The sequence below is a fragment of the Mobula hypostoma genome, chromosome 23 (genome assembly GCF_963921235.1).
Source record: "Mobula hypostoma chromosome 23, sMobHyp1.1, whole genome shotgun sequence".
Lineage (NCBI taxonomy): Eukaryota > Metazoa > Chordata > Chondrichthyes > Myliobatiformes > Myliobatidae > Mobula > Mobula hypostoma.
Window position 1 is genome coordinate 45,011,603 of NC_086119.1, and position 26,868 is coordinate 45,038,470.

The window sequence follows — 26,868 nt, forward strand, 5'->3', positions numbered from 1 at the left end:
AACTTGGCTTTTTTTCCTTGGAACAAAGTAGTATGAGAGGTGACCTGATGAAGCTATACAAGATGATTAGAAGTTTGTGGAGAACCAGAAATTTTTTCCCAGGGCTGGAGTGGCTAACACGAGGGAGCATAGTTATAAGGTGCTTGGAAGTAGGACAAGGGGGATGTCAGAGGTAAACTTTTCACACAATGAGTGGTGGGTGCATGGAATGCCAGTGAAGATGGTAGAGACTGATACAATAGGGTCTTTCAAGAGACTACTAAATAGGTACATTGAACTTGGAAAACTAGAATTTCCCTACTGCATAGCCCTCTAGAGTAGGTTACATGGTCGGCACAACAAAGGGCCTGTAATGTGTTACAGATTTCTAAGCTTCTATGTCCCCAACACTGAACCATCCAATACGTTTGTCTGCATCTCTTTCACATGTCCCAAACATTGGGTCAATATAAAGTGTTCACCTCTTATCTTACTCAGTTACTGTCATCATGTTAAATGTGTCGGAATCACGATGAGACGAACTGATTCACTCAAGACCATAGCATTGATTGCAGTGTAAAGGGCGAAAGTAAGACAAAACTGAAGTCTAACTGCCAAGGCTAAAAAATCCACAGAAGCAAAAGAAACTTCTGCTACTCCCCTAGGCAGTTCTATCCTCGGAATTCCCTGTGTTACTGTCGTACCCAGACAAGCGAATCTTGGTGGAACTCCCAAATTCTGCTGTGTACCATTCAGCTAGGTCTTCTAATATATAATAACAAACTACAACAAATTTGGAATGGCAAAATTATAGCAATTTTATTATTACTTTACTTGCAAGGGAAGATCTATCTCCCAACAAGTTATCATCAGGAAATATCTTCCATCTTATAGGTTCAAACAAACCACTTTTACACTTTTTACAGAGAACAGTAATTAATTCCATTCCATACCATTCCTCCATTACCTGCATCTGACATTTGTTCTTTAGAAGCTGTGTCCTGTTTACCTTTGTTGTCAAACCCCTGCCTTAAAACACACATTTCCTGTCATAAAACACACACAGCTTCCTATAAGCCTCCATCCAAACCAGCAAAACACTCTGGGATTTCACATTACATTTTACAAATGTTAAAAATTATGAAGACTTCAGGGTTACAGCTTTATGTCTACAAATCTTAACATCTGGAACTAAGATTAAAAGTCAAATAACATAGTCAATATGTCTGAAACATAAGTTATGTACATTAGTTGTTCAGGAACTGGCTAAAGGTCTATGCTTCACTCCCAAGTAAGACATTGTGTACACACTGAGTTTGAGTTTCTACTTATTTATTGGAATCCACTGTACTTACATGTGGAGGTATATATTTGTAGAGTCTAAAGATGTAATGAATTTGCTGCTTTCTTTATAGAACAGTGGAATGCCAAAATTACCGAGTTGAAACAACAAGTAGAGGCGCTTTTCAATGAAAAATGTGGTAAGTAATTGTTTGCTGAAAGGAAATTGACTTTGGAAAATACAATGCCCTAATTATAACCATAAAAGTTAACAATATTCTAAGCATTTATCTTGATGGAAAACTGTGCAATGTTTAAAAACTAGCATGATTCACAGAAACTATTGTTTGTTGATTATTAGACAAATAGTTTGGGCTGTTAAAGCTGCTTGCATTAACAGTATACTGTGACAATACAGCCCGTACCTCAGGAAGATTACCACCCTCCCCGCATCACCATCGGTGAAGTAGAGCTGAAGACAATCCACCAGTTCTGCTACCTGGGGTGCACCATCTCGTCAGATGACGAGATTGACAACAGACTGGCAAAGGCAAACAGCGCATTCGGCAGGCTGTAGAAAAGAGTCTGGAACAACAAGCATTTGAAGAAAGGCACAAAGATCAGCGTGTACAGAGCCGTTGTACTGACCACCCTCCTGTACGGCTCCGAGTCGTGGGTTACCTACCGTCACCACCTACGGCTCCTTGAGTGTTTCCACCAGCGCTGCCTCCGGACCATCCTCAACATCCACTGGAGTGACTTCGTCACCAGCATCAAAGTCCTCGAACAGGCGGAGGTCACCAGCATCGAGGTCATGCTGTTGAAGACGCAGCTGCGCTGGGCAGGGCAGGGCAGGTCTCCAGGATGGAGGATCATTGCCTGCCCAAGATTGTGCAGTATGGCAAACTCTCCACTGGCCACCGTGACAGAGGGGCACTGAAGAAGAGGTACAAGGACTCTGAAAAAATCCCTTGGTGGCTGTTACATTGACCATCGCCAGTGGTCTAATCTAGACTCCGATCGCGAGGCCTGGCGACACGCCATTCACCAGTCTGTTTCCTCCTTCGAGAACACACGCAAGGCTGGCATTGAGGACAAAAGGAGAAGGATGAAGAACAGTGACACAGCAGCACCAAACCCAGAACAGAATTTCCCTTGCAGCCGCTGTGGTCGGACCTGCCTGTCCCGTATTGGCCTCGCCAGCCGCCAGCGAGCCTGCGTCAGATGTGGGCAGCCCCCTTCCTAAATCTTCGTTCGCGAAGCCAAGCCGTGAATGAATGAATAGTGTGACAATTAGACACATCATTCCTCTTTTGATCCTTTCAGCATTTAGGAATGTTATTTCCCTTTGGAACACCCTAGTTCAGTTTGTAAAAAAGATTCAGCCAACCTCAACTCCAATACCCACAGGATCTTTTCTTGCAATAGCTAGAGATGCACATTGCCACTTTTATTTTCTCTCTTCCTACCGTTCTGTCTAACATCCTCACGAAGGTAAAACATCATTTTACTTGTGGTACTTGTAATTTGTATGATGATCTATAATACATGGCAAAACTAAATTAAACCAGGTTTGAAAATTGATTTTTTTGGGCATCTTTCATTCAATTTGCAAACTTCAAATCATTGCTACTGTAATTCTGTGCTTTGTATCTCTGAGTTCTCAGTCGTTGGCCTAGGACACAGTTCCATTGAAAGTTAATGTAGATGTGAAACAGCACCTCACCTTCAAGTTATTTATACAGGTTATATTATAATGGATTCATCAGCATGTTCAGTAATTTGATATTGACATTCTATCATTTTTAGCTCTTATTCACTTATTTTCTTAATTCATCTCATTATTTTGGTTAAGTCTGTTATTTAGTGTTTTCAAGACTATTTCAACAAGAAGAGAAAGCTTTTGGAAAGGGTGACAACAAAGGGTGTAATAGAAGATTGTAGAAGCATAAACCAAATAACCTTGTGACATTGTGTCACTGAATAAAATGGAATAAGTGAAAGAGAAAAATAGATTAGATTAGATTATGAAGACACGCAGTCCTCTTTTATTGTCATTTAGTAATGCATGCATTAAGAAATGATACATTATTTCCTCCGGTGTGATATCACAAAACACAGGACAGGCCGAGACTGAAAAAACTAACAAAACCACATAATTATAACATATAGTTACAACAGTGCAACAATACCATAACTTGATGAAGAAGTCCATGAGCACAGTAAAAAGTTCAAAGTCTCTCAAATGTCCCACATCTCACGCAGACAGGAGAAGGAAGAAAAACTCTCCCTGCCATGCCCGACCACAGTCCAAATCTGAGTCATCGGAAAACTTCGAGCCTCTGATCAGCTCTCCGACACCGAGTACTGAGCACCATCTCTGTCCAAACAATTCGACCTCAGCCTCGGTCACCAGTAGCAGGCAAAGCCGGGGATTTTGAGGCCTTCCCTCCGGAAGATTCCCGACCGCACAGTAACAACAGCAGCGAACTTGCGTTTCAGAAATTTCTCCAGATGTTCCTCTGTGCTTTCATGTCTATCTCCATCAAATCAGAATTGTCCACAGCCCCTATTTAACGGATACGATATCATTTTTCACCGGAGGGCTGCGCACGTGCGGCGCGCTGCTCTCTCTCCTCCCTCCAGCAGGATTTGATGGTGATTGGTTCCTGCAAACTGAGCTGGATATAGATCTGGATTTGGATTCTGGCTCAGAGAATCTGCCCAAGTTTGACATGGTTTGCCTGGCCCCTGCACTCTGGCCTGGGTCCTGTGTGCTCCATGTACTTCTGTTGGGGCCACATTGTAACAGTGAAGTATCATGGCTAGATCGTTCTCTTAAGGAATTGTGGATTGTCTAGAGATGACTGGCCCCTTCCCAGAACAGCCAATTTATATTTCTAACAGAAAATTCCACACCATATGGGACTTACGGCAGACTTCACGTGCATCTGTTAACACTTTTATTTTACTCTGCACAATCTTTCATTTGCCTTTTACCTGTTCTCAGATATTTCTGTGTCTCTGCGCCGAAGTGTTTTCTGCCTTTTCCCAATTCTGACAAATGGACAATGAGATAAAACACTTCTGTTTTTCTCTATCAATGTATCCGGAGTGTATTACCAGCATTTAACTTTTTTAAGCTGTTATCTACGAAGTCTTCCTTTTGCTAAATATGCTGCCAAATCCTTCTAGTAATATGTTCTTCTCTTGCAGGTGAAGCATTGGGGGTTTCAGAGCCAGTGAGAGTGCCTTATGCACTGTTTGAATCACATCCTGAGGATTTCTATATTGAAGGTTTGCCAGATGGTGTGCCTTTTAGAAGGCCATCAACCTTTGGAATTCCTAGATTGGAAAAGATACTCCGAGCAAAGGCAAAGATCAAATTTATAATTAAAAAGTAAGCTTGCATTTACTATTTTACAAATTGATTTGAAATAAAATGTCTCATAATAAATACTTCCAAGTGAGGTCAGATTGAGTTACTTCATAAGACTGATATAACTATGGCAGCCTGTTTTTATTCTACAGTACAATTCAAAATTAGTTCTTAAAAATGCAAAATTCTGTAGCACTGTGGCAACGTACTACTTGTCAGATTTCTGTTAAACATGTCAATTTGTTTTTTTCATCCCTACATGGTTGGAAGCAATCCTGGTATTTGTAAGAAAAATAGGTTGCAGGGAAAACAAATGGGGAATTTGGTTTATTCCAAGAGTAGCAAAGACTTGCTAGGCTGAATGTCCTGCAGTGTTGTAACCAAAATGAAAAATAAATTTTCCACTACATGGCGGAGGTAAAAAATGATTGGACTGGATTGTGGTTGACTTGGCTTGGTTCTGTGCGACCATCACATCTGCACTTCTGTTGCCCCACAACATGAATTAAGCTCGAGTCTGTGCTGCTGTTTTTATCCCACAAAAGCAAGAATTCAGTAAAGCCATAAGGAAGCTTTAGCAGACAGATCCCGGGACTGCCCTGATGACCTTCTAATATCTTGCCTTTTGAAATATTTCTATACCTCTGATAATCCCCAACATGTAAACTTTTTATAACACAATTTAAAAATTCATTTAACAAATTAAAATGAAACACTAACTATTAATCTTCACTTTTCCATTCAGGACGGGCATATCTAATAAAAGGTTAGCGGGCTGGATATGGAGTGTATCCATTCAGTCCCTTAGATCAGTATCTGACCTTGATCATATTTCTGCCTTCCAAACCTTTAGAAGGGTTTCAGCAGGCTGTGTACAGTGGCATGCAAAAGTTTGGGCACCCCGGTCAAAATTTCTGTTACTGTGAATATTTAAGTGAATAGAAGATGAACTGATCTTCAAAAGTTATAAAGTTAAAGATAAAACATTCTTTTCAACATTTTAGGCAAGATTAGTGTATTATTTTTGTTTTGTACAATTTTAGAGTGGAAAAAAAAGGAAAGGAGCACCATGCAAAAGTTTGGGCACCCCAAGAGATTTGAGCTCTCAGATCTTAATTAGCTTGTTAGGGCTCTGGCTTGTTCACAATCATTGTTAGGAAAGGCCAGGTGATGCAAATTTAAAAGCTTTATAAATACCCTGACTCCTCAAACCTTGTCCCAACAATCAGCAGCCATGGGCTCCTCTAAGCAGCTGCCAAGCACTCGGAAAATTAAAATGTTAAGCACGGGGGTGGATCGATCATGCTTTGGGCTTGTGTTGCAGCCAGTGGCACGGGAACATTTCACTGGTCGAGGGAAGAATGAATTCAATTAAATACCAGCAAATTCTGGAAGCAAACATCATACCATCTGTAAAAAAAAAAAGCTGAAGATGAAAAGAGGATGGCTTCTTGAACAGGATAATGATCCTAAACTCACCTCAAAATCCACAATGGACTACCTCAAGAGGGGCAAGCTGAAGGTTTTGCCATGGCCCTCACAGTCCCCCAACCTAAACATAATTGAAAATCTGTGGGTAGACCTCAAAAGAGCAGTGCATGCAAGATAGCCTAAGAATCTCACAGAACTAGAAGCCTTTTGCAAAGAAAAATGGGTGAAAATCCCCCAAACAAGAATTTAAAGACTCTTAGCTGGCTACAGAAAGCATTTACAAGCTGTGATACTTGCCAAAGGGGGTGTTACTGAGTACTGACCATGCAGGGTGCCCAAACTTTTGCTTCGGGCCCTTTTCTTTCTTGTTATTTTGAAACTGTAAAAGGTGGAAATAAAAAAAAGTAATCTTGCTTAAAATATTAAAGAAACGTGTCATCTTTAACTTTATGCCTTTTGGACATCAGGTCATCTTTTAATTGCTTAGCTATTCACAGTAACAGAAATTTTGACCAGGGTTGCCCAAACCTTTGCATACCACTGTAACTAATTGGAAAAATTTACACTCTTATGAGTGAGGGGATAGTTAATTGGAAGAAATTATAGTCAAATGTTACATCATAATGGTGAAGGTAAATCGTTCTGGGCAGTGACCCAATCTACCTATATTTAAATGCCCTTGCTAAAATGAATGTTTAGTCCCTGAGGATCATGACAGTGAACAAAAGTTGATAGTTGAGGGAGAGGAGATTAATGGGTAAATGTAGGTATGAAAGACTAAGCACATTGTTAATAAACACGAGATTCTGCAGATGCTGGAAATCTTCGGCAACACACGCACACAATGCTGTAGGAATCCAATAAGTCAGGCAGCCTTCTGAAGGGTCTTGGCTCGAAACTTCAACTGTTTGTTCCTCTTCATAGATGCTGCCTGACTTGCTGAGTTCCTCAATAAGATTACCTAGTTCGGCCATAAAATTGGATTAAGATAACTTTAAACTGTACAATTTTTCACTTTGAACAGCAATGATTATGTCTTCCAGGTAACTTGGCATCAGTTAAAAGGACAAATTATTCTTGGAAAAGGGAAATTGAGATTTGTGATACGATTTTAGTGTTTTTGGGTAGGAAAGCTGAGATGTTTATGAACTAGAAGACCTTTTGAGAGAAGCAAGATTGATTATCATACAGAGGCCCTGGATGGAGCATGTTTAAACATCTACCGAGTCTTTTGTTGCTGATGGCTCTGGTCTTGTTACTTGATAGTTGATGTTAAGGCAAATTCTGATGTGTAATTTTACCTTAAAAGCTGTCTTACATTTTTTTCTCAATAGACCCGATATGTTTCAGACTGCATTACAGGAAGCCTCCAAACGGCCCCTGAGTGAGTAAACTATTAACTTGTATATTTTAGTACATCTGGTATGTAGGAGAGGCTAGACTTCAGTACTACATTAAGTTTTTCCAAGCATTCAGATTTTGTTCAGTCAAGGCTCCACCACATTTAACTAACTTTAAATGTCATGTAATAGAATATAAATTTTACTGTTAATCCTAATGGAGACTGTTCTGCTAGAGGAACTTTTATTATCAGTCACTTGTAACTTTTCTTGAGCCGTGTGTTTCTCTCTAAACAGCAAGGTCGCAAACATCGTCTGAGGAGAAAATACCTGAAGTGAAAAAGGCAGTGCCTGCTACTTTGGCTCCAACTGTTGCAGGTAAACCTTACCTCTATCTCCACCATATATTGAGCGTGAAATGTCTTTTTAATATGAAGTATTTTTTTCCTGCTATTTTACTTATTTTATTCATTTCTCAAAAACATCTACAATTTGCAATGCAGGATGTGTGGTTGTGAATATAGGCTTGGAGAGTGTGATATATTCAGTAGGTTTCAGCAGCTAATAGTTTCTATTAAAGTAAATCATAGAAAGGTTACAGCACATTCCACCTTGTCTGTGCTGCCTTCCTACCAGATCAGCTTAGTAATTCTAATCAGTTTAGAATGTAAAGAACAGCATAGCACAGGAACAGGTCATTTGACCCATAAGGCTGTGCTGAGCCAGTTAAAAGCAAATCAAAAACATCCAAACACTAATTCCTCCTACCTTCACAATGTCCTTATTCCTCTATCTTCCTTATGTCTATGTGCCTATCCAAAAGTCTCTTAAAAGCCTCTACCACCATACCAAGCAGCGCATTCCAGTTTATCAGTTTCTCTTGCTGCTCGCAGTGTTGCCAGGCTTTGTCATCTGCAAATTCAGAAGTTGTGGCTTGCATAATACATGCTAGGTTATTAATATAGATTAAAATAGAAGCAGTGATCTTGGGGAAGACCAGTATTTGCCTTCCAGTCAAAGAAAAAGAAAAACTCACCATGATTCAATTATTAACATCAACATTTTTTTGGGGGGAAATAGCATTTCCGGTTGTGCAAGGCACTGAGATAAGTTAAAATACAGTACTGGAATTACACTAGCCTATTGACCTGATGTACTGTACACTTACAACTAGTCTTTTTAAAAATAAGTCAGTTACTACAGAGGACATATTAATTTAAATATAATGCAAAATTAAAACTTGTAACAGCTGATTAACTTTTGAATCCCATAATTGTACTTATTGGGAAAACATTTGGCTCGCTACTATTGCGGTGGGTAAAATAACCTGGTAGATAGTGATGCATATTTTGGCTCCAACTCATGTGCTGGAGGATTATGCCACAAAAGGTTCAATTTTCCTAATAAGGATATTTTATATTTTAATTCTTTGCGTATTTTATTTTTATTTTTAAATCGAAGATCAGATGGTGAAATAGACTCTTGAAATTTCTCATGATGCAGGTTTAGCAAATCGAGCTGGTGGGCTACCGACTGCAGCAGGTGTTGAAGACCTTAACATCATTCAAGTTACAGTCCCTGGTAGGACACATTTTTGTTTAAAGGACTGTACAGTTAGCTGTGGAATTTCTTCTGTCTCGTTATAAGAAGGATATAAGAATATAAAAAGAGTAGACTCGGAGAAAATATGGACTTTTTTTGGCAGCCCAGGTGCAGTGGGTATGATTGTCAGAGCCCTACAGAAGTTAGGGGAAAGGTCCGTCTTCCTGGGCTGCGCAGGTGTGGGAAGAAGCTTAAATTCAGCTATAAATAAAGGGAAGGTAGGCTTAAGCAGAGCGGTCATTGCCATTAACAGGCTTTGGTGTGAACAGGCGGAGGCATAGTTAAGGAGAGGTAAGCCTTTTTTCAGGATGGAATGCTCTGCCTGTCAGATGTGGGAATTCAGGATACTTAACAGTTTCTCTGATGACTATATCTGTGGGAAGTGCATCTAACTTCAGTTGTTGGAGCTGGAGTTGGATGTATTTGGATCATTCGGGAGGCTGAAGATGTTAAAGATGAGAATTTTGAAGAGGTGGTCACACCCAGCGTACAGGCTTTGGACAGTAGATGGGTGACCACCAGGTGAGGTAAGGGGATTAAGAAGTCTGTGCAAGCTTCCCTTGTGGCCATTTCTCTCAGCAACAAGTAAACCTGTTCTGATACTGTTGGGGGTGGGGAGATAATCTTTCAGTCATGGCAGCAGCAGCCAGGCTGGTGGCACTGTGGCCAGCTCTGAGGCTCAACAGGAAAAGGTAAAGTCAGACCATGTCTTAGTTAGGGGGACAGAAAGGAAATTCTGTGGCTGCAAAAGAAAGGATGGTATGTTGCCTTTTGGGTGCTAGGGTCTGGGATGTATCAGAGTAGCTGCAGGATATTCTCAAGGGGTAAGGGGGACAGCCAGAGGTTATGATGCATATTGGCACCAATGCCATAGGCAGATAAGGGGAAGAGGTCTTACGCAGTATATAGAGTTAGGGAAGAGGCTGAAGAGAAGGACCTCTGAGGTTGTAATCTCCAGATTACTCCCTGTGCCACAGGCTAATGCAGGTAGGAATGGGGTGATAGCACGGATGAAAGAGTAGCTGAGGAGATGATGCAGGGGACAGGATTTCAAGTTTTTGGATAATTGGAACCTGTTCTGGGGCAGGGGTGACCTGTACAAGAAGGACTGGTTAGAACTGAACCGGACGGGAACCAATATTCTGGCCGGAAGGTTTGCAGAAGATACTTTGGAGAGTTTAAACTAGTTTTGCAGGGGACTGGGAAGATCCTCAGTAAGGAAAGGATCAGAACAGAAGGTAGGTGTCAGGGGAAGTACTGAAAGGCAAAATCAAAATAACAGGTAAGTTGTGTCAGATAGTTTGAAGTGTATATATTTTGATGCTAGGAGTAATATGGGTAAGGGTGATGAATCAGTACATGGAACTATGATGTTGGGGCCATTACTGCAAGTTTGGTTGAGTGAGGGGCAAGAATAGGTAATTAATGTGCCAAGTGTTCAAAGTTTTAGAAAAGATAGAGGAAGAGGTAAAAGGTGGGGGGAGTTGCATGATGAATCGGACAGCGTCGTAGCTGCACTCGGGAGACATAATGGAGGGTCAGACACTGAGTCCATTTAGGTTGAACTCTGGAATAGGAAGGCTTCAATCACACTGATGGGATTGTACTACAGATCCATTAATAGCTACTGGGACATTGAGGAACAGATATGTAATCAGATTAAGGAAATGTGTAAAAATAATAGGTTGTTGACATGGGGAATTTCAACTTCTCTAATATAAACTGGCACCTTCTTAGTGCAAGGGGTTTAGATGGAGCAGAATTTGTTAAGTATATCCAGGAAGGTTTCTTAAATCAATATGTGAGGGACTGTACTGGACCTGGTATTGGGCTAGGTGACTGACCTTTCAGTGAATGAACAGTGACCACAAATCCTTAACTTTCAGGATAGCTAGAGATAAGAATTTTAAATTGAAGTTGGGCAAATTACAAGGGCATTAGGAGGAACTAAGAAACGTTAATTGAGAACACCTTTTCTCTGGCAAGTCCACATGAGACATGTGCAGGGTGTTTAAAGATCAAATACTGAGAGCACAGGAAAGGTATGTTACTGTTAGAAGGAAGGATGGGGATGGATAGATAAGAGAATCTTGGATGTCTAGAGAGGTGATAAATTTAGTCAAGAAGAAAGAGGAAAATTATGTAAAACTTCAGAAGTTAAGATCAAATGAAGCTCATGAGGATTATAATGAAGCCAGAAAAGAGCTAAAGGGAATTAGGAAAGCCAGGAGTGGCCATGAAAATTCCTTGGCAAGTAGGATTAAGGTGAATTCCAAGGCGTTCTACACATACATCAAGAGCAAGAGGATAACTGGGGAGAGGGTGGCACTAGGCAAGGAAAAGGGGGGAACATTTGCTTGGACGCGGAGAATGTGAGTGAGGTATTTAATGAGTACTTTGCTTCAGTATTTACCAAGGAAAAGGATATTGAGGACCAGGACATCAGTGCTGAGTGTATAAATATGTTGGGGTGTTTTGAGGTCAAATAGGAGAAAATGTTGTGCCTTGTAATGAGTATTAAGGTGGTTAAGTCTCCAGGGCCTGATGGGATTTAGCCCAGGTTATGGAAGCAGGCAAGAGACAAGATTGCTGGGCCCTTGACCAATATCTTCCTGTCCTCTCTAGCCACAGGCGAGGTCCTGGAGGATTGGCAAGTGGCTAATGTTGTACCTCTATTTAAGAAGGAAACGAGAAAACCCTGGGGACTAGAGAACAGTGAGTCTCACGTCAGTTGTAGGGAAATTGCTGGAGAAAATTCTTAAGAGATAGGATATATGAGCATTTGGAAATCCATGGCTTAATTAGATATCTTTGTGCATGGCAGGTCATGACATAAACAGGTTTTGAAAGACATTGATGAAGGTAGGGCAGTGGATGCTGTCTGTATGGATTTTAGTAAGTCTTTTGTTGAAGTCTGTCATGGGAGGCTAATCCAGAAGGTTAAGAAGCATGGGATGTGCGGCATTTTGGCTGATTGGATTCAGAATTGGCTTGCATGTAGAAGACTGAGGATAGTGCTTGAAGGGATTTATTTGAGCTGGAGGTCTATAATTCGTAGTGTTCCACAGGGATCTGTGCTGGGACCTCTGCTGTTTTGTATCGTATATAAATACCTGTATGAAAATTTAGTTGGGTGGGTTAGTAAATTTGTGGATGATACCAAAATTGATGGAGTTGTGGATAAGTGTAGGAGACTGGCAAAGAATACAGCATGATATAGATCAGTTACAGATATAGGCAGAGAAATGGCAGATGGAGTTTAACTTAGATAAATGAGGTGTTGCAACTTGGTAGGAAAAATTGTTAAGGGAAAGATTCTTAACAGTGTTGCTGAGCAGAATATCTTGGAGTCCAAGTTCATAGCTCCTTGAAAGTGGATACACAAGCTGATAAGGTGGTTGAGAAGGCTAATGGAATGGTTGGTTTAGTTAGCTGAGGCTATGTTGCAACTTCATAAATCTCTGGTGAGGCCAAATCTGGAGTATTGCTTACAGTTCTGGTTGTCCCACTATAGGAAGGATGTTGAGGGTGCAGAAGAGGTTTACCAGGATGCTGCCTAGTTTAGTGGGCATGTGTTATCACGAGAGTCTGGATAAGCTTGGGATAGCGCCAGAGCCTGAGGGGAGATCTGATAATAGGTTTACAAGACTATGAGAGGCATAGGTACTCCCTGTCGACTCTGTTTCCCAGGGTTGAAATCTGTAATCTGGAATACGGTGCCTGCTGTGGTGGTAGAAGCACATACATTAGCAGCTACTAAGAGATGTTTGGATAGGCATTTGGATGGTGTAGGTAGGAGGGGTTAGTGTTAGGCTGTTTTTGATTTGATTTTTAGTTGGTTCGGCACAACCTTGTGGGCTGAATGTCACGTTCCTTTGCTGTACTGTTCTATGTTCTCTTACATTCAGTACATTATCATAAATGTGTTCAATTTCTGTTTTTCCAATCCTAATTTTAGTTAACAGATAGGACAAGTGTTTCTGCATGTGTGAACCCTAAGCAGACATTAACAGATTATGTCTGGGTTTAAAGAAAATCCTAAAGATTGTAATATTCCAGTGAATGTTAAAATGCAAATTTTTATGATGAAATTTACTGTCAGTTTTAATTGATTAATTGATCGAGATGCTCTGTGTAGTAGGGGAAGTAATCTTTTCATTTGAAGTGCATCTCCATAGGGGATGTTGGAGGGGTGAAGATATAGTGGGTAAGATGGACAAAAACTTGTAGCTCAGAATTCCATTGGGGAGGGGGCTATTTCACCACAAGATTACACAGACAACGGTGAGGAGGACAGTTCTGATTGTGAAAGAGAAGTTCATCAGAAAAGCATACCTGGAAATCATGGGCAAGATCTTGCTGAATGTAGAAGATGTATTTAAGGTGAAGAATGAAGTGGCAGGGATTTGGTTATTCTGTCTCTGTATTTGAAGAATGAGACCAAAGCTGAATGAGAATGTTTTTCTTTCAGAAGGTGAAAATGAAAAAGTGTCCAAGGTGGAAAAGGCTAGACAACTGAGAGAACAAGTAAATGACCTGTTCAGCAAGAAATTTGGTAATGTTTTGATATAAATGTTTAAAAGTTGGTATCATTGCTTACATCATAATTAGATTAGATGCTGCTTTTTTAAAAAATACATAAAACTGACATTTAAAAGTAATCTTTATTATAGGTGAAGCAATTGGAATGAATTTTCCAGTAAAGGTCCCTTACAGAAAAATAACCACAAACCCTGGTTGCGTAATAGTTGATGGTATGCCTCCAGGAGTTCCATTTAAAGCACCCAGTTATCTTGAAATAAGTGGCATGAAAAAGATCTTGGAGTCTGCAAACTTCATCAAATTTACAGTTATAAGGTAATTCAGGCTTTTTGCTGGAATATCTAAACAAAAATATGTCAAATGTAAAATGTCTGTGCCATGCTTGCAGCGGGTAAATAGCAAAGGGAATAATGTTGGCAATTGACAGTAGTGATGAAAGGGCAGTATGACGATGACCAAAAGTACATCAATGTGTGTACCACCTAAGAGTAGGGTGCAAATTGTGATTTTGGTTTATATTTATGGATAAGATACAGAATGTTTCCTTCGCAGACATTCCCTTCTCCCTTCCTTACCCTGCCCCCTCCCCCCCCCCCAAAAAAAACAAATCAAGCAAGGCTACACTTAGTGGCTTTAACATTGATTTGGGACCAGGACTAGACTCTCCTTGAGGCTTTAACATGCAGAATAATTTAAATCTTGAGGTAATTAAATACCTCAGGTGTTTTGCATATCATTAACAAAATACTTTTCCCTTCTGCTTACAGGCCTTTTCCAGGACTCCTGATTAATAATCGTAAGTGAGAACAAATCACGAATGAGATTACTTTGCATATTTGATATAACATACTTTTGCAAGTGAATGTAGATTTTGTACCTGAATGACCAGTGAAGTGATTTTGCTGCTTTCTTTGTTGTTTAGAGCTAGCTGAGCAAACTGTAGTAGAAACTCCAGCAGTGTCACCTGGAGCAGCAGCACCTGCATCCATTTTACCAACTGCCTCACTGGTACCCCCTCCAACACTTGTGCTACCAACTGCACCACCTACAGCACAAGGTAAATATACCATTTATTTCAGTGATTTAAATTAAAAATTACTTTCCAGAGTCACTTCAAGTTCTTTAACATCAACTACAGAAGATACAAGTATTATTGAAGGTTTTAAGGGCTTGTTTCTCAATCAAAACAAATGTTATGCATTGAACTGAAATTAACTGTGACACAACTTTACCATGAATATGTAGCTGTGATACAGTTGTACTTGATGTTCCGTTTCATATTTCATTGATTTGAAACAGGTTGTAATGACTCTGTGATTTGGCTTCGTATCTATAAATTATACTCATTTGCATTCCCAGTTAAATTTTCCCTTGTATCTATTTAAATTTTTTCTAATAATAATATTTCTTCGCTAATTTTGACGAATGGAGAAATGATTTATTTATCTCCCAGGCCTGTTTCAAATCTCAAGGGAATTCCTATCCTATATATTTTAAATGTGTAGTTCAGTTTCCAATTTTGTTTCTCATTTGTTGCATCACAGTACATGTGTTGCACATATTTATGATTATAAATGGTCTTAGTTACCGTTTGTGTTATATCTGATTTGCAGTACTGAAAGATACCAATTAAGGTTTTTCAGTCAGAAGTTAGTGCAGGAAGATAACACTTCTGCATCATTCTATCTTTTCTGATCAAACCAAATTGATTTTTATTCATGTGATTCATTAAATTGTTTGGTTTCTGTTCTACCAGATACATCTCAAATACAAGAACAGCCTAAAATAAAAGAAGAGCCAAACTCAACATGGTAGTAGGAACTCATAAGAGTGCAGTAAGTTTAGCTTTCAGTGGGCTTCGCAGCCAGCTCATTAAGCACTAATGGTTCCCGAATTCAATTAGTATATTTGGTAGGATTTTCTAGTGTGATCTATTTATCACTATAATTGTCATCTTTGTAAAATGGCCTGTTTTTCCCCCCTCTACATGCTTTATTTTTGTTTTATTAAATTGATCAAATTTTTAGAATAATATGGCTAAATTAAGTTGCCACTTATATTTTTACAGTGAACCTAGACTTGATCACGTATGGAAAATATGTACTGTAGGTTTTGCTGCAAACTATCAAAGTAAAATTTTATTTCCATTTTATTTCAAGTCTACTTTTCCTGATGGAGGAATAAAATTAGTTGAATGATTCCCAGATTAACAGAACATTCAGTCGTGAAATGTTGTTTTATTTTCTTTGACCATTAAAACAAACATTGACATATAATCAAAGTATTGGATGGTCTACAATTAATTTTTTTAAATGGCAATTTATAGGCCTACAAAACAAGCTCTTATTTGACCTGTGGAGAATGTTTTAAAACCATGGAAAAAACACTATCTGGTGCTATGATGGTGGGATACTGAAAACTGAGATTGTGTGCAGAGGTGAAAGTTGTATGATTGACGCATCTTTGACAACTGATTTTAAAAGCTGTGATAACTGTTGCTCTACCTTTATTGTGTACCTTAAAATGAAAGATCATTTGTTCCAGTTTGAAAAATCAGACCTCACAACGACATCTATTCATGCTATCCTTTGGCCTTAACATTCATATACTTACAGATAAATTGCAGTGTTTCAATGGTAAACTGACTGTTTTTCTCCGGCACAAGTTAGTCAAATGACAAGTGCCCCTAAAGCCACCTCTAAAGTGAGCAGGGCAGAGATAAGATGTAATGCTTGAACCTGATTGGCTGGATCTGAATTGCTTATGTCTCATTGGTTAGTTTGAATTGGCCTTGTTCTGATTGATCAATTTTTTTCTAGGTCGAACCCTCTTTAAGAATGTGTGGTCCCAGACTGGAGCAAGCTCTGCCCTCTTAGAATTTACATTTAGGTCCCCCACATGCTCCCATCTTTAGTGAATCCCTAATCTTTCCCTTGTAGGCATTCTTTTCCTTGCCAGGGATGTTGGCCTCATCAAACCTTAGTCTACATGAGCATGATAGGCAGTGTTCAGCGATCCCACTTGTTCTCAAGTTTCTGCACTAAGAATGAATAGACTATAAGACAATTAGACATAATTAGAATTAGGCCATTTGGTTCATTGAGTCTACTCCATCATTCAGTCATGGGTGAATGCTAACATTGCATTTGCCTTCCTCACCACAGGCTCAACTTGCAAATTAACCTTTAGGGAATTCTACATAAGGACTCCCAGATCCCATTGCACCTCAGTTTTTTGTATTTTCTTTTTCTGTCTCTTTTACCAGTCAACTTCCCAGGTCTTTACTTCATCCCTCCCCCTCCAGGTTTCACCTATCACCTTGTGTTTCTCTCCTTGCCCCACCTTTTAAATCTTTTCCTCTGGTTTTTTCTTCGCCAGTCTTCCCAAGGGTTTTGGCCCAAAATGTCGACTGTACTTTTTTCCATAGTTGCTGCCTGTCCTGAGTTCCTTTAGCATTTTGTATGTATTGCTATAGTTTCCTTCTGCTTCTCTCCTTTCTTGAAGAGTGGAGTGACATTTGCAATATTCCTGTCTTTTGGAACCATTCCAGAAACTAGTGATTCTTGAAGATCATTACTATTGCCTCCACAATCTCTTCAGCCACCTCTTTCAGAACTCTGGGGTCCAGGTGACTTTTTCTAACTTCAGACATTTCAGTTTCCCAAGACCCTTCTCTCTAGTTATGGTAGCTTCACACACTCCATGCTCCCTAGCACCTGGACCTTCCACCATACTGCTAGTGTCTTCCACAGAGAAGACTGATGCAAGGTACTTGAGTTCGTCTGGTAACTTGTTGTCCCCCATTACTACCTCTCCAGCATCGTTTTCTAGCGGTCTGATAACCACTCTCACCTCTGTTTTACACTTTAGGTATCTGAAGAAACTTTTGTTATCCTCTTTAATATTATTGGCTAGCTTACTTTCACATTCCATCTTATCTTAATGATGTTTTGGTTGCCTTCTGTTTATTTTTAAAAGCTTCCCAATCCTCTTACTTCCCACTAATTTTTACTCTATTATATGCCCTCTCTTTGGCTTTCATGTTGGCTTTGACTTCTCTTGTTAGCCTGGGTTGTGTCATCTTTCCTTAATAATTCTTCTTTGGGATTATACATCCTGTGCCTTCCGAACTGCTTCCAGAAATTCTAGCCATTGCTGCTCTGCTGTCATCTCTGCCAGCATTCTTTTCCAATCAACTCTGGCAACTCCTCTCTTGCCTCTGTAATTCCCATACTGATACATCTGACTTTGGCTTCTCCTTCTCAAATTTCAGGGTGAGTTCGATCATATTATGATCACTTACCCTGTAGGGTTTGTTTTTACCTTAAGCTGTCTCATCAATTCAGGTTCATTACACAATACCCAATCCAGACTAGCTGATCCTATAGTGGGCTCAACCATGAGCTGCTCTCAAAAGCTATCTCGTAGGCACTCTAGAAATTTCCCTCTCCTGTAATTCAACACCAACCTGATTTTCCCAATCTAACTGCATATTGAAGTCACCCTTGACTATTGTAACATTTCCCTAATGGCGTGAATTTTTATCTCCCATTGTAATTTGTAGGGCATATCTTTACTACTGTTTGGGGGTCTTTTTACCCTTGCAGTTCCTTAGCTCTATCCACAATGAATCAATACCTTCTGACCCTATGTCACCTCTTTCTAATGATTTGATTTCATTTTTTACCAACAGAAACACATCCCCCTCCACCTTCCTGCCTGTCCTTTCGATATGATGTGTATCCTTTATCCTTGGAGCTCCCAGTTATAATCTTTCAGCCTTGATTTATTGACACCTACAACATCATACCTGCCGATTTGCAACTGTGCTGCAAATTCATCTGTCTTATTCCATATACAACACCTTCAGTCCTGTACTCGCCCTTTTTGATTTTGTCTGCTTGTTACCTATCCTGTTGACATCAATTTTGCCCTGTCAGTGCCCTATCCTCACCACACATTGCCTTTGATTGTAAATCAGCGACCTCATCTTTAGCACTTGCCCTTTCTCCTTTTAGTTTGTTCTTACTAATCAATCCCAAGCACTGACTGGTCATTGGTCAAAGCTCTGTTATGCTGCTGCAAACTGTTCCTGTCTTTTATCCTCGGGCAGTGGACCTGATTGAAGTGCCCTCCTCTCCAAAATTCTGATGCCTGGCTTGGCTGCTGGTCAAAGCTCTATTAAGGAATCACTAGAGATGGAGCTTGTGGGGGCCTAAATGTAGGTTCTGAGAGTGTAGAGATAGCTCCAGTTTGGGACCACAGATATCTAAAGACGGTTTGGCCTAAAAAATTGACCAATCAGAACAAGGCCAATTCCTCATGGGTTAGCTTGAAGAGGCGATTCAGATCCAGCCAATCAGGATGTAGCATCAAGTCCCACCCATGCCCTGCTCACTTCCAAGAGGTTATATAAGGAGGTGTCGGTAGGGGCACTTGTCATTTGGCTAACGTGCCTGAGGAAGATGGTTGGCTTACTGTTGAAACATTGCAATTGGTATCTGTAAGTATGTGACTCTTAAGGGCAAAGGATAGTATAGATATATTTGATAACCAGTCACAAAGCTTCTGTAGTCACTCATAAAGACATTACACAATTGATTGTCAAAAAAAATCAGTATTTCTGATTTGTTTCTCTGCCAACTGACCTCCGAGGTGTCTTCAAATGTTTCTTTTGTAAGAAAATAGAAAATGTGGCTTTCTTTTACATAATCAAAGCATCTATTTTAATAATTAAACTTAAGTTAGAGATTGGTTAAAATAATTTTAGAGGTCTTAATGCCACTCAAATGAGGCCCATTTTAAGGAATTAAATGTTTCCACAGTGAGCTTCCTTCATGATTTAGATTCCATTAAAATGGAATGCAGTGTATTGATGCAATATTAGGAGATGGTAATTAGTTCCTTTTCATTGGAGGTTTGTTGTTCCAGTTTCTCTTCTGCTATTTCAACTATCTTGTTGGCTTTAGCCATTTTTATTTAAAGTTCAAAGTAAATGTTCAGCACAACATTATGGGCTGAGGGGCCTGTATTGTGCAGTAGGTTATCTATGTTTCTAAATTTTATTATCAAAGTACATATATGTTGCCACATACAACCCTGAGATTTATTTTCTTATGGGCATACTTAACAAATAGTGACTATAACAAAATCATTGAAAGACATCCCAACTAGGGCATTCAGTCAGAGTGTAGAAGACAACAAACTCTGCAAATGGAAATATAAATAAATAGGCAATAAATATCGAGAACATGAGATGATGGCTTTATGAAAGTGAGTTCATTGGTTGTGACAACATTTCAATGATGGGACAAGTGAAGTTATCCTCTCTTGTTCAAGGGTCTGATGGTTGAGGGGTACAAACTCTTCCTGAATCTGATGGGGAGAGCCCTGAGGCTCTTGGACCACCTTCTTGATGGCAGCAGCGAATGAGGGTGTGTCATAGAAACATAGAAAACCTACAGAACAATACAGGCCCTTTGGCCCACAATGCTGTGCCAAACATGTACTTACTTTAGAAATTACCCAGGGTTACCCATGGCCCTCTCTTTTTCTAAGCTCCACGTATCTATTCAGGGAGTCACTTAAAACAGCCTATTGTATCTGCCTCCACCACTGTCGCCAGCAGCCCATTCCATGCACTCACCACACTGCATAAAAAAGCTTGCCCCTGACATCTCCTCTATACCTACTTCCAAGCATCTTAAAACTGTGCCCATTTTAACCCTGAGAAAAAACCTCTGACTATCCACATGATCAATGACTCTCATCATCTTATACATCTCTATCAGGTCACCTCTCATCCTCCGCTGCTCCAAGGAGAAAAGGCCAAGTTCACTTAACTATTCTCATAAGGCATGCTCCCCAATCCAGGCAACATCCTTGTAAATCTTCTCTGCACCCTTTCTATAGTTTCCACATCCTTCCTGTAGTGAGGTGACCAGAACTGAGCACAGCACTCCAAGTGGGGTCTGCCCAGGGTGCTATATAGCTGTAACATTACCTCTCGGCTCTTAAACTCAGTCCCACGGTTGATGAAGGTCAATGCACCGTATGCTTTCTTAACCACAGAGTCAACCTGCGCAGCAGCTTTGAGTGTCCTATGGACTCAGTCCCCAAGATCCCTCTGATCCTCCACACTGCCATGAGTCTTACCATTAATACTATATTCTGCCATCATATTTGACCTACCAAAATGAACTACCTTACACTTAACTGGGTTGAACTTCATCTGCCACTTCCCAGCCCAGTTTTGCATCCTGTCAGTGTCCCGCTGTAACCTCTGACAGCCCTCCACACTAACCACAACAACACCTCCAACCTTTGTGTCATCAGCAAATTTACTAACCCATCCCTCCACTTCCTCATCCAGGTCACTTATAATAATCACAAAGCGAAGGGGTCCCAGAACAGATCCCTGAGGCACATCACTTGTCATCGACCTCCATGCAGAATATGACCTGTCTACTCTTTGCCTTCTGTGGGCAAGCCAATTTTGGATCCACAAAGCAAGGTCCCCTTAGATCCCATGCCTTCTTACTTTCTCAACAAACCTTGTATGGGCTACCTTATCAAATGCCTTGCTGAAATCCATTTACACTACATCTTCTGCTCTGCCTTCATCAACATGTGTAGTCACATCCTCAAAAAATTCAATCAGGCTTGTAAGGCACGACCTGCCTTTGACAAAGCCATACTGACTATTCCTAATCATGTTATGCCTCTCTAAATGTTCATAAATGCTGCCTCAGGATCTTTTCCATCAACTTACCAGCCACTGAAGTAAGACTCATCGGTCTATAATTTACCGTGCTATCTCTACTCCCTTCCTTGAACAACATCTGCACCCTCCAATTCTCCGGAACCTCTCCTGTCCCCATTGATGATGCAAAGATCATTGCCAGAGGCTCAGCAATCTCCTCCTTCACCTCCCACAGTAGCCTAGGGTACATCTCATCCGGTCCCAGAGACTTATCCAACTTAATGCTTTCCAAAAGCTCCAGCACATCCTCTTTCTTAATGTCTATATGCTCGAGCTTTTCAATCCGCTGTAAATCATCCCTACAATCGCCAAGGTCCTTTTCCGTAGTGAATACTGAAGCAAAGTATTAAGTACCTCTGCTATGTCCACCGGTTTCATACACACTTTTCCACTGTCACACTTAATTGGTCCTATTCTCTCACATCTTATCCTCTTGCTCTTCACATACTTGTAGAGTGCTTTGGGGTTTTCTTTAATCCTGCCCACCTAGGCCTTCCCATGGCCCCTTCTGGCTCTCCTAATTTCATTTGTAGGCTCCTTCCTGCTAGCCTTACAATCTTCTAGATCTCTATCATTACCTAGTTTTTTGAACCTTTTGTAAGCTTTTCTTTTCTTCTTGACTAGATTTTCAACAGCTTTTGTACACCATGGTTCCTGTACCCTACCATACTTTCCCTGTCTCATTGGAACGTACCTATGCAGAACTCCATGCAAATATCCCCTGAACATTTACCACATTTCTTCTGTACATTTCCCTGAGAATATCTGTTCCTAATTTATGCTTCCAAGTCCCTGCCCAATGGCTTCATATTTCCCCTTACTCCAATTAAAAGCTTTCCTAGCTTGTCTGTTCCTATCCCTCTCCAATGCTATGGTAAAGGAGATAGAAATGTGATCACTATCTCCAAAATGCGCTCCCATTGAGAGACCTGACCAGGTTCATTATTCATTATTCCCCATACTAGATCAAGTATAGCCTCTCCTCTTGTAGGTTTATCTACATATTGTGTCAGGAAACCTTCCTGAACACACCTAACAAACTGCACCCCGGCTAAACCCCTTGCTCTTGGGAGATACCAATCAATATTTGGGAAATTAAAATCTCCCACTACGCAACCCTGTTATTATTACACCTTTCCAGAATCTGTCTCCCTATCTGCTCCTCAATGTCCCTGTTACTGTTGGATGGTCTATATAAAAATAACACCCAGTAGAGTTATTGGCCCCTTCCTGTTTCTAACTTCCACCCACAGAGACTCAGCAGACAATTCCCCATGACTTCCTCCTTTTCTGCAGCTGTGACACTATCTCTGATCAGCAGTGCCACGCCCCCACCTCTTTTGCCTCCCTCCCTGTCCTTTCTGAAATATCTAAAGCCCCTGAGCCATCCAAGCCTTTGTAATGGCCACAACATCATAGCTCCAAGTACTGATCCACGTTCTAAGCTCATCTGCTTTGTTCATGATGCTTCTTGTGTTAAAATAGATACATCTCAAACCATCGGTCTGAGCATATCCCTTCTCTATCACCTGCCTATCTTCCCTCTCGCACTGTCTCCAAGCTTCATTTGTGAGCTCCTTCCTCTGTCTCTTCAGTTCAGTTCCATCCCCCAGCAATTCTAGTTTAAACTCTTCCCAGTAACCTTAGCAAACCTCCCTGCCAGGATATTGGCCTCTTCAGATTCAAGTGCAACCCATCCTTTTTGTACAGGTCACACCTGTCCTAAAAGATGTGCAGAAATCGAATCCCTGCACGCACCCCCCCCCCCCCCCGCCTCCAATCCCTCAGCCACACATTTATCCTCTACTTCACTGTATTCCTAAACTCACTGTCGTGTGGTACCGGCAGTAATCCTGAGATTACTACCTTTGAGGTCCTGCTTCTCAACTTCCTTCCTAACTCGCTGTAGTCTGTTTTCAGGACCTCCTCCCTTTTTCTACCTATGTCATTGGTACCAAGATTTACCATGACCTCTGGCTGTTCACCTTTCCACTTCAGAGTATCGTGGACGCGATCAGAAACATCCCGCACCCTGGCACCTGGGATGCAAACTACCCTCCGTGTTTCTTTCCTGCAACCACAGAATCGCCTGTCTGACCCCCTAACTATAGTATCCCCTATTACTGCTGCCTTCTTCCTTTCCCTACCCTTCTGGGCCACAGGCCCAGACTCTGTGCCAGAGGCACAGCCACTGTTGCTTCCCCTAGGTAGGCCGCCGGAGTACTTATTGTACCCCTGAGGGTGACAGCCACAGGGGTACTCTCTAGTATCTGACTCTTGCCCTTCCTTTTTCTGACTGTTATCACTTATCTGTCTGCTGAGTCCCTAGCGTAACTACCTGCCTATAGCTCCTCTCTATCACCTCCTCACTTTCCCTGACCAGACAAAGGTCATCAAGCTGCATCTCCAGTTCCCTAACCCAGTCCCTAAGGAGCTGCAGCTCAACGCACCTGGCACAGATGTGGCCGTCCAGGAGACTGGGAGTCTCCTGGACACCCCACACCTGACACTCAGTACAGAACACCAGCCTCACAAACATGTTTCTGTTTCTATTCCTCACAGTTAACTTGCCTCGCCTCGACCCATTATCACCAAAGCCCTACGACTCTGCCTTAAATCACTCCATCGATGACTGCTCCTTAGATGACCGCTCCACTAGGCAGTGACTCTTTTATGCCTGAACCTTCCCTGCTATCTAACTCACAATTGGTGCTCTGGTTATAGCCCCTGATAGGCCATGTACTGTGGACAAATGCTCTTGAAGCTCCTTTTTTAAATAACTGCCGCCGACCTGCGAGAAATCCTCTTGGTAAAGCTCTGATGCTACCAATAGGCCACGTGCACCAAGTGGGAAGGTGTCCTGGGTGGTGGGGACCCTAATTGTGGATACTGCTTTCCTATGACAGTGTTTCATGTAGATATGCTCAATGGTTGGGAGGGCTTTACCTGTGATGACTGGCTGTAGGATTTTCCATTCAATGGTATTGGTGTTTCCATACCATGATGTAATGCATCCAGTCAATATATCCTCCACTTCATATCTATAGAAGTTTAGAAGTTTGTCAAAGTTTTGGATATCATGCCAAATCTCCGCAAACTCCTAAGGAGTTAAAGGTGCTGCTGTGCTTTATTTGTAATTACTGTACACAGAAATGCTGGGTCCGGGACAAATCCTCTGAAATAATAACACCTAGGAATTTAAAGTTGCCGATCTTCTCCATCTCTGGTCCTCTGAGGACTGGCTGATGGACCTCTGGTTTCCCTCTCCTGAAGTGTATAATAGGTTCGTTGGTATTGTTGACATTGAGTGAGAGGTTGTTGTTAGGACACCACTCAGCCAGATTTTCAGTGTCCTTCCAATATGTTGATTCATCACCACTTTTGATTCAGCCCACAACAGTGGTGTTATCAGCAAACTTGAATATGGCATTAGACAGTCATTAAGTGTAAAGCGAGTAGAGCAGGGGGCTAAGTACACAGTCTTGAGGTGCACCTGAGATGGAGATCCTGGAAGAGATGTTATTGTCAATCCAAATTGACGGGTCCGCAACTGAGTCAATCCAGGGTATAATTGCAAAAGGAGGTATTGAGGCCAAGGTTTTGGAGCTTATTGCTTAGTTTTGAGGGGATGATGGTATTGAATGCTGAGCTGTAGTGGATAAAGAATCCTGATGTATGGATGGTTGCTGTCCAGATGTTCCAGGGTTGAGTGAAGAGCCAAAGAGATGGTATCTACTGTGAATCTGTTGCTCCAGTAGGCAAATTGCAGTGGATCTAAGTCATTTCTCAGGGAGTAGTTAATATTTCATCACCAACCTCTCAAAATACTTCATCACAGTGCAACTGGGCAATAATCTTTGAGGAAGGTCATCACACTCTTCCTGGATATAATTGAAGCCTGCTTAAAGCAGGTGGCTACTACACACTGCCGAAGTGAGAAGTTATCGGTCTTAGTGAACACACCAGCAAGTTGATAGCACAGTTGCATGAAAAAGTTTGTGAACCTATTGCAATTACCTGGCTTTCTGCATTAATTACTCCTGAAATGTGGTCTGATGTCACGATAATAGACACACAATCTACCTAAACTAATAACACAAACAATTGTACTTTTCATGTCTTTATTGAACACATTGTTTAATCATTCACAGTCCAGGCTGGAAAAAGTATGTGAACTCTTGTATCTAATAATTGGTAGAACTTCCTTTAGCAGCAATAACCTCCACCAAACATTTCTTGTAGCTGCTGATTAGACTTCAATGGCAAGGAGGAATTTTAGACCATTCTTTCATACTGAACTGTTTCAGTTCATTAATATTTCTGGGCTACCTTGCATGAACAGCCCTCTTTAGGTCATGCCACAGCATCTCAATTGGATTAAGATGTGGACTTTGACTTGGCCATTCCAAAACGTGAATTTTCTTCTTTTTAAAGCATTCTGTTTTTGAGTTACTCTTGTGTTTTGGATCATTTCTTGATCCATCATCCAACTTCTGTTGAGCTTCAGGTGACAGACCACTACCCTGACATTCTCCCGTAAAATGTCTTGATACAATTTTGCATTCATTTTCCCTCAACAACAGCAAGCTGTCCAAGCCCTGAGGCAGCAAAACAGTCCCAAACCATGATGTTCCTTCCACCATGTTTCACAGTTAGGATGAGGTTTTGGTGTTGGTGTGCAGTGCCCTTTTTTCTCCAAACATTGTGGTGTGGAATTCTGCCAAAAAGTTCAATTTTTGTTTTATCTGTCCACAGAACATTGCTCCAGAAGCGTTGTGGAACATCCAGGTTTATCATTTGCAAACTTGAGACGCGCAGCAGTGTTTTTTATGGAGAGCAGTGGCATCCTCCATGGTGTCCTTCCATGAACACCATTCTTATTTAGTGTTTTTCTTATAGTGGACACATGAACAGAGACTTCAGCAAGTTCCAGAGATTTTTGTAGGTCTTTTGCTATTACCCTTGGGTTCTTTTTCATCTCCTTCAGCATTGCACCTTGTGCTCTTAGTGAGATCTTTGTAGGACACCCACTCCTAGGGAGAGTAGCAACCGTACTGAGTTTCCTCCATTTGTAGAATGTTCAGGTCTTTAGAAGTGCTTTTGTACCCTTTTCCAGCTTCATTCATCTCTACAGTTCTAATGTCCTCTGAAAGTTGTTTTGATCAAGGCATGGTGTACATAAGCAGATCTTCTTTGAGAAGAGCAGGCTCTTGTCAGTAACCTGATTTTGTGTGTCATTTTATAGGGCAGGGCACCTGTGCAACCCACATCTCCAATCTGATCTCATTGATTGGAACATCTGACTCCAAATAAGCTTTTGTAGAAGGCATTGCCTCAGAGGTTCACATACTTTTTTAAACCTAAACTGTGATGTTTTCAATGGTGTACTCAGTATTGACTAGTAGTACACCTGTGTGTGTTATTAGTTTAGGCAGATTGTGTCTGTCCATTATTGTGACTTGGGTGAAGATCAGACCACATTCATGAGTAATTTTTGCAGAAACCAGGTACCCCGTCCGGGCTGGATGATTTTTGTGGGTTCACCCTCGTGA

General features: G+C 41.0%; 1 protein-coding gene across 12 annotated transcripts in view; it reads left to right on the plus strand.

Moving 5' to 3' along the window:
• LOC134336825 (general transcription factor II-I-like) overlaps nt 1-26,868 on the plus strand; it is a 145,797-nt gene that overhangs the window by 117,750 nt on the left and 1,179 nt on the right. For 11 of the 12 annotated variants that reach the window (XM_063031361.1, XM_063031363.1, XM_063031356.1 and 8 more), the window contains 9 exons: nt 1,395-1,460; nt 4,477-4,660; nt 7,405-7,454; nt 7,708-7,788; nt 8,914-8,991; nt 13,484-13,567; nt 13,686-13,869; nt 14,322-14,350; nt 14,477-14,611. In XM_063031361.1, coding sequence (XP_062887431.1) covers nt 1,395-1,460; nt 4,477-4,660; nt 7,405-7,454; nt 7,708-7,788; nt 8,914-8,991; nt 13,484-13,567; nt 13,686-13,869; nt 14,322-14,350; nt 14,477-14,611 — 891 coding nt within the window. Of the gene's footprint in view, nt 1-1,394; nt 1,461-4,476; nt 4,661-7,404; nt 7,455-7,707; nt 7,789-8,913; nt 8,992-13,483; nt 13,568-13,685; nt 13,870-14,321; nt 14,351-14,476; nt 14,612-15,310; nt 15,390-26,868 lie in introns of all 12 variants that reach the window. The other variant, XM_063031357.1, reaches the window with a different exon arrangement.